The sequence below is a fragment of the Coregonus lavaretus genome (assembly GCF_964263955.1).
Source record: "Coregonus lavaretus genome assembly, chromosome: 32".
NCBI lineage: Eukaryota > Metazoa > Chordata > Actinopteri > Salmoniformes > Salmonidae > Coregonus > Coregonus lavaretus.
This window is the reverse complement of record NC_140019.1, coordinates 3,853,194-3,869,359: the sequence shown is the minus strand read 5'-3', so window position 1 is coordinate 3,869,359 and position 16,166 is coordinate 3,853,194. Positions and strand designations below refer to the sequence as shown.

The 16,166-nt window shown below is 40.6% G+C and overlaps 1 protein-coding gene across 1 annotated transcript; it reads right to left on the bottom strand.

Moving 5' to 3' along the window:
• Positions 1-306: 306 nt before the first annotated feature.
• On the bottom strand, positions 307-15,764 carry LOC311107657 (uncharacterized protein; the record flags this gene model as incomplete). Its single annotated transcript, XM_084150184.1, has 4 exons — positions 307-368; positions 532-535; positions 12,930-12,994; positions 15,656-15,764. 4 exons carry the CDS (start codon positions 15,762-15,764, stop codon positions 307-309), a joined length of 240 nt encoding a protein of 79 aa, XP_084006310.1.
• Between the last annotated feature and the right edge of the window lie 402 nt (positions 15,765-16,166).

Sequence of the window (16,166 nt, the reverse complement as noted above, 5' to 3'; positions counted from 1 at the left end):
AAGAGGAGGGATCAATGAGAATTGTCTCATTCTGGAACACAGTATGTAGCATCGCTACTTCAGCCTTCAAAACAAGACTGTTGTTGATTGATCTTTAGAATAAAAAATATATATTTAGGATGATTGTGAATGGGAGCTTTAAATCCAAATCACTAATATATTTTGATACTGATGGTGGGCATGCTTTAATTCAAATGTTTAATAATAATATGTGCTGAAGAGAGTGTGTGAACCCTTGTACCAGATTCCTGTGCACTTGTACAAATACCAATTGTATTGTGATGATGGAAAAGTGTCCAGAGGTCTTTACTTGTCCTCACTGAAAGGAAGCATCAGGTGAATGAAGTCGGCATCCATGAAGGACACACCTGTGAATACCTGGCAGAGAATAAACCCCTCTGTTTGCATACCTCCCTCTTTTCCCATTGACATTCAGAATGGCCTACACATCAACAAAGCTATCATTTAAAACTGGGAAAATAAAAAACACACAAAAAAGCTAAAGAGGCAGTGGTTTACTCAAATGTTTACCTTGCTGGTGAAAAGAGAGGGATGCAGAGTGAGAAAAGAAATCTGTGTGATGGGAAAGGAGCCAAGGCCTTTAAAGTCTGCCACGGAGCCATGACAAAAGCGGCCTAATCTCGGTGTTGTCTTTCCGCCTTTCTTTACACATCCTGCCAAGCTGTCTGACAGGAAAGGAATCTTTCCACAGCCCCGCTGACATCACTCAAGCATAGGATGGAGTCAGGTCCTTCAAAGGCCCTTCACATGCGGGACATCTGTGCGAGTGTGTGACTAACAGAACATGAGTGGGCCAGCCACAACCACCCCACCCTTTACCTGCTCCTCTTTTTACGCATAGACCACCCTAGAGGCAATATCTATTCTTCCAAATGCAACAAATCCACAATATAGATCCTTATCCCCAAAAGTTGTATTCAAATGTTCCCCTAAACAAAAGTGTTGAAATCAGAGGCTGAGTCCATGGTAGTATAGTGGATTATAGTGTCACCCACTACCCACTGGTTCACACCACAGGTAGCTGGTGTCAGTAAGGCAACTGAGCCTGAACAGTGGTGTAGTGTAGGGTAAACACATTTTACCCCGTTTTTTTTTTTTTTGGGGGGGGGGGGGGGGGCTTGCCAGTTTACCTACCTTTTGTGGACAAATGCATTGACAGTATAGGGAGCATAACTTTTTTTCACAACAGGAGATCAGAGTGTATATCCTGAACAGCAAATGTGGGCAAAGAGAATAATTTATTTCTGAGATCAGTCTTTTTGTAATCATACGAGAACAAAATGATTTGTGATAGTATGAGTTTGAAGACTGGAGCAAATTAAATGTAATTTCATTTTAAAAAGCAGATGTATGCCCATATTTGTGGACACACTGTGAGTCATAAATAATTGCTCCCGCCATCAGAAATTGTTGTATTTTCCTTTCTGAAGTGGCACGACTAATTTGTAAGCCCTGCAGCCATACAGAGAGAGAGAGAACATACTGATTTAGATTTCTCTCTCTGCCTCTCTTTAACACGAATTTCACTCTCACTGGACCCCAAACAGGAAATGATCCCAAATCACAGTGAAGCTCAAGGTGTACATGTACATTTCTCATGTACAATAGCATCTGTTCACACCTGATTCCTTTTAAATTGTGGCCATTCACAACCATGAAAAGCTACCAAAATGGTGCATGTTGCTGTGGGCAACATAGAAAACACAGATTATACAAAGATACCTGTCTGGACAGGCACATCATGACAAGCTACACAACTGTAATGGCCTGAAAACTGTGACCAAATATTTTTGACAGGTCTAGATTATGACCCTTGACAGATGTCTTCGAGTCAGAAATGCCACTACACAGGGCCCAATGCGGGTACAACATGCCCAAGTCTGTATTATCTTGTTTTAGTAATCTAACTATTTTGTCTGACTATGCTTTTAACACGGTCCCTTTCAACTCCTCTTTATTGCATGTCTCGTAGTGAAGCGAATAATGTCCTCTGTGTATCTGTACAACACAATTAAGGCATTGTTCAATGTCAGCTAAATATAAATGAAACACGTGTCCATGAGGGGGGATTCAATGGGCCAATGAGAGGCCCCTAGTGCCTGCTAGGTGGGAGAAAGTGCATTTTGTTTCTGCTTTGCACATTGGGGACCTCTAATTTAGATCTGAAGCCGTAGTAGGAAAGTAATGTTCCTATTGTTTAAATCCACAACAGATTTACCCCAGAAGCAAGAGGGGATAAGGTTTTTCCTAACCAACATGATAGCCTGTATTTCTACCTCTGAGTGAGATAAGTGGCACCAAGTGTATGTGTGTGTGTGTGTGTGTGTGTGTGTGTGTGTGTGTGTGTGTGTGTGTGTGTGTGTGTGTGTGTGTGTGTGTGTGTGTGTGTGTGTGTGTGTGTGTGCATGCATGTGGTGTGGTGTGTGGGGAGGTGGATATATATCCATGCCACATGTGCATGTGATTATGTGTGTGTACCATGTGAACGTGTGTCGAGTATAGAGCACATCTTGTAGCTCCACCTTACTCATCACAGGGTGCACACCACAGGTATTTAGCATGACTAATTTTAAGTGGAAAATCAGCTGCCAATCAATGTGAATGGAATTTTCATTCACTGTGCACAGGCAGAAAACAAATTATCAGTGAAATATTTTTTGGCATTACATAATCACAATTCTCTGAAAAGAACCGCATGTGTCCAAATTGAGGATAGGTGGTACTTTGAAATATTCTGCCAAGAGACCTGTACATTATAGCTTTGTGTATTGGCAGGAAAATTAGTTTTAGACTGAATTCTAATAAGACAAACAAGGGGGGTGTATTTTTGGTTCATCGGCCTACAGGAGACTTTGTTCTGCCAGATCAGATCCATGTTCCTGCCATGCTTCCTGTGTATCATCATGCTTCATTTGCAGCCCACAGCTGCTTGCGTACATGTAAATGAATGGGCCCATCTCCCTCCATGGCTTGTTAAGCACCCACTGTGTGTCATCATTCCATGTCATCATAAGTCTGTTAAAAGCTTTAAGGAAACATTGAAACCACAGGTCTCCTATATCTTTTCGCTGAAAGGTAGCAGGTCACTGGTAGCAGATGGCTGATTGAGAAGGGAAATGCAGCTTTCTGAGTCTATCTGCTCTATAACTGCCCTCTTACTAAGGCGTTCCAATCTAACACTCACCCTGCAATCTACTGTTACCCGCAAACCACAACTTTCTGTAAATTCTAAAAGCAGTTGTGACAGCCAAAATCTGTGCTCGTAAAAAGTAGATTTCCTGCCATGTGGCTCAAACCAATCAAGAGGCCATGGAGGTTGTTCTAATGTGTCATATCTGCCATGTTAGACAAGCTATTTGAAGAAATAACACAATTTTGTTGCCCACAGCTCTTCACACGGTGCCTTTGTGATTAACTGACCAATGCCTGGGAGGGACAGGCAGCAGACACCCCAGAGAGAGCAGAGCTGGTCCTGGGTGAGTCATGCTGGGGGCTAATGGAATGCTTGCCAGTGGGACTCACTGTGGCTGTCAGCTAATTATACTGCAAATCACAACCTTAAACATGCCATTCAGATGAGTTGTTTGGTAATGATTGATGACTCAGTGGTACAGTAGTTAAAGTACAGATTTTGTGATTTCAGTGTCTTACTGGCCAATTCATTATTGAGAGATCCATTTGATTGTTTTGTTAACATTTTTTTATTGCTTATTGTGACAAACTTCAATGAATCAATTAAATAATACTATATGTAGCCTTAACAATGATAATGTACACGCAACACTACAAACACGCCCAACAGACTACAGCATCAAAACTCTTCTTAACCCTTTGTAGTGGGTTCAATAAGTCACTCGTGCAGGGCATTGAAGTGGATCAAAGATGTCCCTGTGTGCCATCATGATGGCTGGCGCTTGGCGGTGTTACGGTGGAGGGCAGGTGACCCCCAGAGAGGACATGGCCAGGGAGGACATGAAGGACTGTCTATAGGCAGACGGGGGCTTGAACAATGCCAAGAGTGTGCAAAGCTGTCATCAAGGCAAAGGGTGGCTATTTGAAGTATCTCAAATATAAAATATATTTTGATTTGTTGAACACTTTTTTGGTTACTACATGATTCCATATGTGTTATTTCATAGTTTTGATGTCTTCACTATTATTCTACAATGTAAAAAATTGTAAAAAATAAAGAAAAACCCTTGAATGAGTAGGTGTGTCCAAACTTTTGACTGGTACTGTATGTTGGACCATAATGACTCAAAGAACCCTTTGAGCCATTCAATGGTTTTTTGCAGTTCAGAAAAGGGTTCTTTAACCTTTTAGTGATAATTAAAATGTAGGGGAGGTGGCTCATTGGAATATTTTAGGACGTGGTTTGCTCACAGCTCTTTTTGTGCAACTGTGAGTGAGAGTGTCATTCCAGTTCATCTAATCTGTTGTGTTATGTCATTGTTATGTCAAGCCTTGTGTCAATTGAGAAAAGTTGACTAAATCAGTGGTTCTCAAATCTCTCTTCGGGGACCCACAGCTAGCACACCGGATTCAACTTGTGAATTAACACAATAATAACAGATATGGATATATAATATGGCTAACTAGAATTTTTTTTAAACTTTATGGTTCTTCAAAAATAAGATCCATTTAGAACCTTCAAAAAAGGGTTCTTTATAGCACCAAAAAGGGATCCACTATAGTTACAAACCAAATAACCCTTATTTGGCACTATATAGAACATTTATTTTTGTGTCTGTGTACAGTAGTTTAGCAGACGTACCCATCCGGCCATCCTGTGGAGGACTGATCAAGGACAGCCTTTGGACACTTCGAGTGATCTCTGGCTGTTTGATGGAGAGGAAGACATTTCAGTTTGTACAAACATACGTCTCTATCATTAAAACCAATGACAGTTTCAGTATGCCTTCATCACTGGTACAAACATCAAATAATGATTTCGATTTGGGGAAACATCTAATTTACTATTAAACAAATTAAGCATTTGCAGTGCAAGAATTCAATGTCAAAATGAACCATATTTGGTGATTTGATAAGGTTCACATACTTACAGTGGCTTGCGAAAGTATTCACCCCCTTGGCATTTTTCCTATTTTGTTGCCTTACAACCTGGAATTAAAATGGATTTCTTGGGGGGTTGTATCATTTGATTTACACAACATGCCTACCACTTTGTAGATGCAAAATATTTTTTCTTGTGAAACAAACAAGAAATAAGACAAAAAAACAGAAAACTTAAGCGTGCATCACTATTCACCCCCCCCCAAAGTCAATACTTTGTAGAGCCACCTTTTGCAGCAATTACAGCTAGCCACTGGGATCTAGCCACTGGGATATTTTCCCGCTCTTCAAGGCAAAACTGCTCCAGCTCCTTCAAGTTGGATGGGTTCCGCTGGTGTACAGCAATCTTTAAGTCATACCACAGATTCTCAATTGGATTGAGGTCTGGTCTTTGACCAGCCCATTCCAAGACATTTTAATGTTTCCCCTTAAACCACTCGAGTGTTGCTTTAGCAGTATGCTTAGGGTCATTGTCCTTCTGTAAGGTGAACCTCCATCCCAGTCTCAAATCTCTGGAAGACTGAAACAGGTTTCCCTCAAGAATTTCCCTGTATTTAGCGCCATCCATCATTCCTTAAATTATTCCCAGTTTCCCAGTCCCTGCTGATGAAAAACATCCCCACAGCATGATGCTGCCACCACCATGCTACACTGTGGGGATGGTGTTCTCGGCGTGATGAGAGGTGTTGGGTTTGCGCCAGACGTAGCGTTTTCCTTGATGGCCAAAAAGCTCAATTGGTCCTCTGTAGCTCAGCTGGTAGAGCACGGCGCTTGTAACGCCAAGGTAGTGGGTTCGATCCCCGGGACCACCCATACACAAAAATGTATGCACGCATGACTGTAAGTCGCTTTGGATAAAAGCGTCTGCTAAATGGCTTATTATTATTATTATTATTTAGTATCAACTGACCGGAGTACCTTCTTCCATATGTTTGGGGAGTCTCCCACATGGCTTTTGGCGAACACCAAACGTGTTAGCTTATTTCTTTCTTTAAGCAATGGCTTTTTTCTGGCCACTCTTAAAGTGGTCCTATGGACACATACTCCAATCTCCGCTGTGGAATTTTGCAGCTCCTTCAGGGTTATCTTTGGTCTCTTTGTTGCCTCTCTGATTAAGGCACTCCTTGCCTGGTCCGTGAGTTTTGGTGGACGGCCCTCTCTTGGCAGGTTTGTTGTGGTGTCATATTCTTTCCATTTTTTAATAATGGATTTAATGGTGCTCCGTGGGATGTTCAAAGTTTCTGATATTTTTTTTATGTACTCCTCCACAACTTTGTCCCTGACCTGTTTGGAGAGGTCCTTGGTCTTCATGGTGCCGCTTGCTTGGTGGTGCCCCTTGCTTAGTGGTGTTGCAGACTCTGGGGCCTTTCAGAACAGGTGTATATATACTGAGATTATGTGACAGATCATGTGACACTTTGATTGCACACAGGTGGACTTTATTTAACTAATTATGTGACTTCTGAAGGTAATTGGTTGCACCAGATCTTATTTAGGGGCTTCATAGCAAAGGGGGTGAATACATATGCACGCACCACTTTTCCGTTATTTATTTTTCAGAATTTTTTGAAACAAGTTATTTATTTTATTTTACTTCACCAATTTGGACTATTTTGTGTATGTCCATTACATGAAATCCAAATAAAAATTAATTTAAATTACAGGTTGTAATGCAACAAAATAGCAAAAACGCCATGGAAAATGAATACTTTTGCAAGGCACTGTAATAATACAGTTGAAGTCGGAAGTTTGCATACACATAGGTTGTAGTCATTAAAACTTGTTTTTCAACCACTCCACAAATTTCTTGTTAACAAACTATAGTTTTGGCAAGTCGGTTAGGACATCTACTGTGCAAGACACAAGTAATTTTTCCAACAATTGTTTACAGACAGATTATTTCACTTATAATTCACTGTATCACAATTCCAGTGGATCAGACGTTTACATACATTAAGTTGACTGTGCCTTTAAATAGCTTGGAAAATTCCAAAAAATGATGTCAAGGCTTTAGAAGCTTCTGATAGGCTAATTGACATAATTTGAGTCAATTGGAGGTGTACCTGTGGATGTATTTGCTTGACTTCATGGGAAAATCAAAAGAAATCAGCCAAGACCTCAGAAAAAAGTGTGTAGAACTCCACAAGTCTGGTTCATCCTTGGGAGCAATTTCCAAATGCCTGAAGGTACCACATTCATCTGTACAAACAATAGTACGCAAGTATAAACACCATGGGACCACGCAGCCGTCATACCACTCAGGAAGGAGACGCGTTCTGTCTCCTAGAGATGAACGTACTTTGGTGCGAAAAGTGCAAATCAATCCCAGAACAACAGCAAAGGACCTTGTGAAGATGCTGGAGGAAACAAGTACAAAAGTATCTATATCCACATTAAAACGAGTCCTATATCGACATAGCCTGAAAGGCCGCTCAGCAAGGAAGAAGCCACTGCTCCAAAAGCCAGATTACGGTTTGCAACTGCACATGGGGACAAAGATCGTACTTTTTGGAGAAATGTCCTCTGGTCTGATGAAACAAAAATAGAACTGTTTGGCCATAATGACCATCGTTATGTTTGGAGGAAAAGAACACCATCCCAACCGTGAAGCACTGGGGTAGCAGCATCATGCTCTGGGGGTGCTTTGCTGCAGGAGGGACTGGTGCACTTCACTGAGCTAGGGTGAATGAACTCAGGATATAAACAGTTTACATTGGAGGATCCCCTTTCTCCTCTGCAGCTCAGGGCTGTTGTGATAGAGGTCTGTAGCAAAAGGCCCAACAGAGAGGCCCACAGAACCTAGAAGATTCGCTGTCTGTCGGCTAAACTAGTCTACAGCATGTTGACTATATATCAAACAGGGTCAGGACGACCGCAGAACGCAATGTCATATTTTACAGTGAGGGAAAAAAGTATTTGATCCCCTGCTGATTTTGTACGTTTGCCCACTGACAAAGAAATAATCAGTCTATAATTTTAATGGTAGGTTTATTTGAACAATGAGAGACAGAATAACAACAACAAAATCCAGAAAAACGAATTTTAAAAATGTAATGAATTGAATTGCATTTTAATGAGGGAAATAAGTATTTGACCCCTCTGCAAAACATGACTTAGTACTTGGTGGCAAAACCCTTGTTGGCAATCACAGAGGTCAGACGTTTCTTGTAGTTGGCCACCAGGTTTGCACACATCTCAGGAGGGATTTTGTCCCACTCCTCTTTGCAGATCTTCTCCAAGTCATTAAGGTTTAGAGGCTGACGTTTGGCAACTCGAACCTTCAGCTCCCTCCACAGATGTTCTATGGGATTAAGGTCTGGAGACTGGCTAGGCCACTCCAGGACCTTAATGTGCTTCTTCTTGAGCCACTCCTTTGTTGCCTTGGCCATGTGTTTTGGGTCATTGTCATGCTGGAATACCCATCCACGACCCATTTTCAATGCCCTGGCTGAGGGAAGGAGGTTCTCACACATGATTTGACGGTACATGGCCCCGTCCATCGTCCCTTTGATGCGGTGAAGTTGTCCTGTCCCCTTAGCAGAAAAACACCCCCAAAGCATAATGTTTCCACCTCCATGTTTGACGGTGGGGATGGTGTTCTTGGGGTCATAGGCAGCATTGCTCCTCCTCCAAACACGGCGAGTTGAGTTGATGCCGAAGAGCTCCATTTTGGTCTCATATGACCACAACACATTCACCCAGTTCTCCTCTGAATCATTCAGATGTTCATTGGCAAACTTCAGACGGGCATGTATATGTGCTTTCTTGAGCAGGGGGACCATGCAGGCGCTGCAGGATGTATTCTGTCTCTACCTGTATAAAAGACACCTGGGAGCCAGAAATCCTTCTGATTGAGAGGGGGTCAAATACTTATTTCCCTCATTAAAATGCAAATCAATTTATAACATTTTTGACATGCGTTTTTCTGGATTTTGTTGTTGTTATTCTATCTCTCACTGTTCAAATAAACCTACCATTAAAATTATAGACTGATCATTTCTTTGTCAGTGGGCAAACGTACAAAATCAGCATGGGATCAAATACTTTTTTCCCTCACTGTATGTCAAACCATCAGCAAACACAATACATTAGCTTGTTCCTCGATATACTGTATGCCATGTACTAGTATTATCTTCATTTAAGTTATACATTTGTAACCTTTACCTAAAGGTAAAAAAACATCAAATTTTTTACATGTGTGTAATGCACAGTTTTCTTGAGCAAAAAGTCTAAGATGTAATACTTACAGACTTGTAGTAGATGAGTGGCGAGAGAGGGACATGGGTGAGTTGAATTGTATCTGCGTTTGTTGTGAGCACTACGGTTCAACTGAAATGTAGAAGCTACTTTTGCACTGTACACAGAGAGAGGAATGTTATTAAAATCTAAACATGGTCATTAATACTAACGAGTTCATCTGAATAAACAATATGTTGAAAACAAATTACTCCCCTCCATGGTCTCATGTTTGAGAAACAAAGCTGACAATAGTGACACCTTGTGAGTAGAAAGCAGTAACACCCATAACATTATTATTATTTCTTTTAACGATATATACAGTTGAAGTCGGAAGTTTACGTACACCTTAGCCAAATACATTTAAACTCAGTTTTTCCACAATTCCTGACATTTAATCCTAGTAAAATTCCCTGTCTTAGGTCAGTTAGGATCACCACTTTATTTTAAGAATGTGAAATGTCAGAATAATAGTAGAGAGAATTATTTATTTCAGCTTTTATTTCTTTCATCACATTCCCAGTGGGTCAGAAGTTTACATACACTCAATTAGTATTTGGTAGCATTGCTTTTAAATTGTTTAACTTGGGTCAAACATTTCCGGTAGCCTTCCACAAGCTTCCCGCAATAAGTTGGGTGAATTATGGCCAAATTCCTCCTGACAGAGCTGGTGTAACTGAGTCAGGTTTGTAGGCCTTGCTCGCACACGCTTTTTCAGTTCTGCCCACAAATGTTCTGTAGGTTTGAGGTCAGGGCTTTGTGATGGCCACTCCAATACCTTGACTTTGTTGTCCTTAAGCCATTTTGCCACAACTTTGGAAGTATGCTTAGGGTCATTGTCCATTTGGAAGACCCATTTGCGACCAAGCTTTAACTTCCTGACTGATGCCTTGAGATGTTGCTTCAATATATCCACATAATTTTCCTTCCTCATGATGCCATCTATTTTGTGAAGTGCACAAGTCCCTCCTGCAGCAAAGCACCCCCACAGCATGATGCTGCCACCACCGTGCTTCACGGTTGGGATGGTGTTCTTAGGCTTGCAAGCCATCCCCCTTTTTCCTCCAAACATAACAATGGTCATTATGGCCAAACAGTTCTATTTTTGTTTCATCATACCAGAGGACATTTCTCCAAAAACTACGATCTTTGTCCCCATGTGCAGTTGCAAACCGTAGTCTGGCTTTTTTATGGTGGTTTTGGAGCAGTGCTGAGCGGCCTTTCAGGTTATGTCGATATAGGACTCGTTTTAATGTGGATATAGATACTTTTGTACCTGTTTCCTCCAGCATCTTCACAAGGTCCTTTGCTGTTGTTCTAGGATTGATTTGCACTTTTCGCACCAAAGTACGTTCATCTCTAGGAGACAGAACGCGTCTCCTTCCTGAGCGGTATGACGGCTGCGTGGTCCCATGGTGTTTATTCTTGCGTACTATTGTTTGTACAGATGAACGTGGTACCTTCAGGCGTTTGGAAATTGCTCCCAAGGATGAACCAGACTTGTGGAGGTCTACATTTTTTTTCTGAGGTCTTGGCTGATTTCTTTTGATTTTCCTATGATGTCAAGCAAAGAGGCACTGAGTTTGAAGGAAGGCCTTTAAATAATTCCACAGGTACACCTCCAATTGACTCAAATGATGTCAATTAGCCTATCAGAAGCTTCTAAAGCCATGATATCATTTTCTGGAATCTTCCAAGCTGTTTAAAGGCACAGTCAACTTAGTGTATGTAAACGTCTGATCCACTGGAATTGTGATACAGTGAATTATAAGTGAAATAATCTGTCTGTAAACAATTGTTGGAAACATTACTTGTGTCATGCACAAAGAAAATGTCCTAACCGACTTGCCAAAACTATAGTTTGTTAACAAGAAATTTAAGAAGTGGTTGAAAAACAAGTTTTAATGACTCCAACCTAAGTGTATGTAAACTTCCGACTTCAACTGTACCTTAGATACTGAAGAGTGCTCTCCAGCTTGGCAATATAGGCATTCTGCTCTGTAATTATTCTGTAAAATATAAGTTTTAAATTGTACTAAGCAATCATTTATACAGTGCTTTCAGAAACTATTAATACCCCTCAACGTATTTCACATTTTGTTGTGTTACAGCCTGAATTCAAAATTGATTCTTTTTTTTTTTCATCCGTTTACACGCAATACCCCATAATGGGAAAGTGAAAACATGTTTTTTTAAATGTTTGCAAATTTATTGAAAATGAAATCCAGAAATATCTCATTTACATAAGTATTCACACTCCTGAGTCAATACTTTGTAGAAGCACCTTTGGCAGCGATTACAGCTGTGAGTCTTTCTGGGTAAGTCTCTAAGACATTTCCACACCTGGATTGTGCAACATCTGCACATTATTCTTTTTAAAATTATTCAAGCTCTGTCAAATTGTTTGTTGATCATTGCTAGACAACCATTTTCAGGTCTTGCTGTAGATTTCCGGCCACTCAGGAACATTCATTGTCTTTTCGGTAAGCTAGTGTGGATTTGGCCTTGTGTTTTAGGTTATTGTCCTGCTGAAAGGTGAATTCATCTCCCAGTGTCTGGTGTAAAGCAGACTGAACCAGGTTTTCCTCTAGGATTGTGCCTGTGCTTAGCTCCATTCCGTTTCTTTTCTATCTTTTTAAAATTATTCAAGCTCTGTCAAATTGTTTGTTGATCATTGCTAGACAACCATTTTCAGGTCTTGCTGTAGATTTCCGGCCACTCAGGAACATTCATTGTCTTTTCGGTAAGCTAGTGTGGATTTGGCCTTGTGTTTTAGGTTATTGTCCTGCTGAAAGGTGAATTCATCTCCCAGTGTCTGGTGTAAAGCAGACTGAACCAGGTTTTCCTCTAGGATTGTGCCTGTGCTTAGCTCCATTCCGTTTCTTTTCTATCCTGAAAAACGTTCCAGTCCTTAACGATCACAAACATGATGCAGCCACCACTATACTTGAAAATATGTAGAGTGATACTCAGTAATGTGTTGTACTTGATTTGACCCAAACATAACACTTTTTCAGGAATAAAAGTTAATTGCTTTGCCACATTTTTTGCAGTATTAGTTTAGTGCCTGTTGCAAACAGGATGCATGTTTTGGAATATTTTTTATTCTGTACAGGCTTCCTTAATTTCACTCTGTCAATTAGGTTAGTATTGTGGTAACTACAATGTTGTTGATCCATCCTTAGTGTTCTCCTATCACAGCCATTAAACTATGTAACTGTTTGGCCCATGGTGAAATCCCTGAGCGCTTTCCTTCCTCTCCAGCTACTGAGTTAGGAAGGACGCCTGTATCTATGTAGTAACTGGGTGTATTGATACACCACCCAAAGTGTAATTAATAACATCACCATGCTCAATGTCTGCTTTTATTTTTATTTTTTTATCTACAAATACGTGCCCTTTGTGAGGCATTGGAAAACCTCTCTGGTCTTTGTGGTTAAATCTATGTTTGAAATTCACTGCTCGATTAAGGGACCTTGCAAATAATTGTATGTGTGGGGTAAAGAGATGAGGTAGTCATTCATAAATCATTTTAAACAGTATTATTGCACACAGAGGGAAAGTGGGAAATATCCTATTATGAGCATCAAGAGCAATACCTTGCTTATCTCTGTGAAGTGTTTGGTTGCAACAGAGTTGTTGTCAGAGAAGAGAGCCTTCCCTTCTGTATTACTCTGTGAAAGTATTCATCCCCCTTGGCATTTTTCCTATTTTGTTGCATTACAACCTGTAATTTAAATGGATTTTTAGTTGGATTTCATGTAATGGACATACACAAAATAGTCCAAATTGGTGAAGTGAAATAAAAATAAAAAAATTACGGAAAAGTGGTGCGTGCATTTGTAATAATAATAATAATATGCCATTTAGCAGAGGCTTTTATCCAAAGCGACTTACAGTCATGTGCGCATACATTTTTACGTATGGGTGGTCCCGGGGATCGAACCCACTACCCTGGTGTTACAAGCGCCATGCTCTACCAATTGAGCTACAGAGGACCATGTATTCACCCCCTTTGCTATGAATAAGATCTGGTGCAACCAATTACCTTCTGAAGTCACATAATTAGTTAAATAAAGTCCACCTGTGTGCAATCTAAGTCTCACATGATCTGTCACATGATCTCAGTATATATACACCTGTTCTGAAAGGCCCCAGAGTCTGCAACACCACTAAGCAATGGGGCACCACCAAGCAAGTGGCACCATGAAGACCAAAGAGCTCTCCAAACAGGTCAGGGACAAAGTTGTGGAGAACTACAGATCAGGGTTGGGTTATAAAAAAATATCAGAAACTTTGAACATCCCACGGAGCACCATTAAATCCATTATTAAAAAATTGAAAGAATATGGCACCACAGCAAACCTTCCAAGAGAGGGCCGCCCACCAAAACTCACGGACCAGGCAAGGAGGGCATTAATCAGAGAGGCAACAAAGAGACCAAAGATAACCCTGAAGGAGCTGCAAAATTCCACAGCGGAGATTGGAGTATGTGTCCATAGGACCACTTTAAGCCGTACACTCCACAGAGTTGGGCTTTACGGAAGAGTTGCCAGAAAAAAGCCAAAAAAATAAGCAAACACGTTTGGTGTTCACCAAAATCCACGTGGGAGACTCCCCAAACATATGGAAGAAGGTACTCTGGTCAGATGAGACTAGAATGTAGCTTTTTGGCCATCAAGGAAAATGCTATGTCTGGCGCAAACCCAACACTTCTCATCACACCGAGAACACCATCCCCACAGTGAAGCATGGTGGTGGCAGCATCATGCTGTGGGGATGTTTTTCATCGGCAGTGGCTGGGAAACTGGTCATAATTGAAGGAATGATGGATGGCGCTAAATACAGGGAAATTCTTGAGGGACACCTGTTTCAGTCTTCCAGAGATTTGAGACTGGGACGGAGGTTCACCTTCCAGCAGGACAATGACCCTAAGCATACTGCTAAAGCAACACTCGAGTGGTTTAAGGGGAAACATTAAAATGTATTGGAATGGCCTAGTCAAAGCCTAGACCTCAATCCAATTGAGAATCTGTGGTATGGCTTAAAGATTGCTGTACACCAGCGGAACCCATCCAACTTGAAGGAGCTGGAGCAGTTTTGCCTTGAAGAATGGGCTAGATGTGCCAAGCTTATAGAGACATACCCCAAGAGACTTGCAGCTGTAATTGCTGCAAAATGTGGCTCTACAAAGTATTGACTTTGGGGGGCTGAATAGTTATGCACGCTCAAGTTTTCAGTTTTTTTGTCTTATTTCTTGTTTGTTTCACAAGAAAAAATATTTTGCATCTTCAAAGTGGTAGGCATGTTGTGTAAATCAAATGATACAAACCCCCAAGAAATTTTAATTCCAGGTTGTAAGGCAACAAAATAGATAAAATGCCAAGGGGGTGAATACTTTCGCAAGCCACTGTAAGTATGTGAACCTTTTCAATTCAACAAATATGGTTAATTTTGACATTGAATTCTTGCACTGCAAATGCTTAATTTGTTTAATAGTCAAATAGATGTTTCCCCAAACCCAAATCATTATTTGATGTTTGTACCAGTGATCAAGGCTACAGCATACTGAAACTGTCATTGGTTTTAATGATAGAGACGTATGTTTGTACAAAATGAAATGTCTTCCTCTCCATCAAACAGCCGGAGATCTCTGGAAGTGTCTGGAAGTCTTATTTCCTGTTTGTTTCAAAACAAAAAATATTTTGCATCTTCAAAGTGGTAGGCATGTTGTGTAAATCAAATGATACAAACCCCCAAGAAATCAATTTTAATTACAGGTTGTAAGGCTACAAAATAGGAAAAATGCAAAGGGGGGTGAATACTTTCGCAAGCCACTGTATGCCATCAAATAGATTTGTTTACGAGCCTTGCCAGATATATAAGATATCCCTGCTTACTTTGTCTGACAGAGGAGTATCTTGCCATTTTGCTTTACATATCATGCATTCCCCTTGCTTGCCTGAAAGCAAAATGACAATGTGTTTATTGGAACAATGTCATATACAATAGCAAAATATTACACTACTAGGAGGCTTTCAAACTGCATGGAGGATTTTTTATATGGCCAAACTGTTTCTGTAACATCAGACAAAGACCAGCAGAGGACAGTGTATTCAAGTTGAGCTTGTATCTGTTTTGAAAAAGACAGAACTGCAGCAAACTGACAAAGTAACAGCTGAGCTTCATGGAGGAACATAATATATTTTTATTTCATATAAGATTAGGCCTATATCATCAGTAGTTAGGCAATGATATGTTGAACTTAATTAATTTCACAAGATCCATAACAGGGTGCATTAGCACAATCAAATAGAGACTGAACCTTTCTGAAAACACAGGGTGCAGATGACATGACCACAGCTGGCAACAGCTAGTTTGAAGTCAGGACCAGGGGGGTTGAAGCAGGAGTTACAGCAGATCCAGCAAGGCATTTTCTATAGCTAGCTAAGAGATTAGCAAATGTTCATGTTAGGTAGTGAAAGCATTAGATAAGACTATGACATAGAATATATTAATTTCTAGCTATCTTCTAGCCCTCAAGTCGCACAGATCAGCCAAAGCAGATTGCTTGCTACCTAGACTAATTTAGCTAGCTAGCCAACGTTAGCTTGCGTGCCAGAGCTAAAAAGAATAGCTAACGTTACCTAGATGCCCCGTACAGCTATCTACTCAAAGTAACGGATATTTTATTGAAGACAGATCAACATCTGACTTACATAATGGCCTTTTGTTTCTCTATGGAATTAGCAAGCATTCACAAGATTTTCCGTGTCGATTTACTGGCCTTAGCTAGCTATTAGCTAGCCTAGCTAGCTTTAGATTTTCGGTTTGTT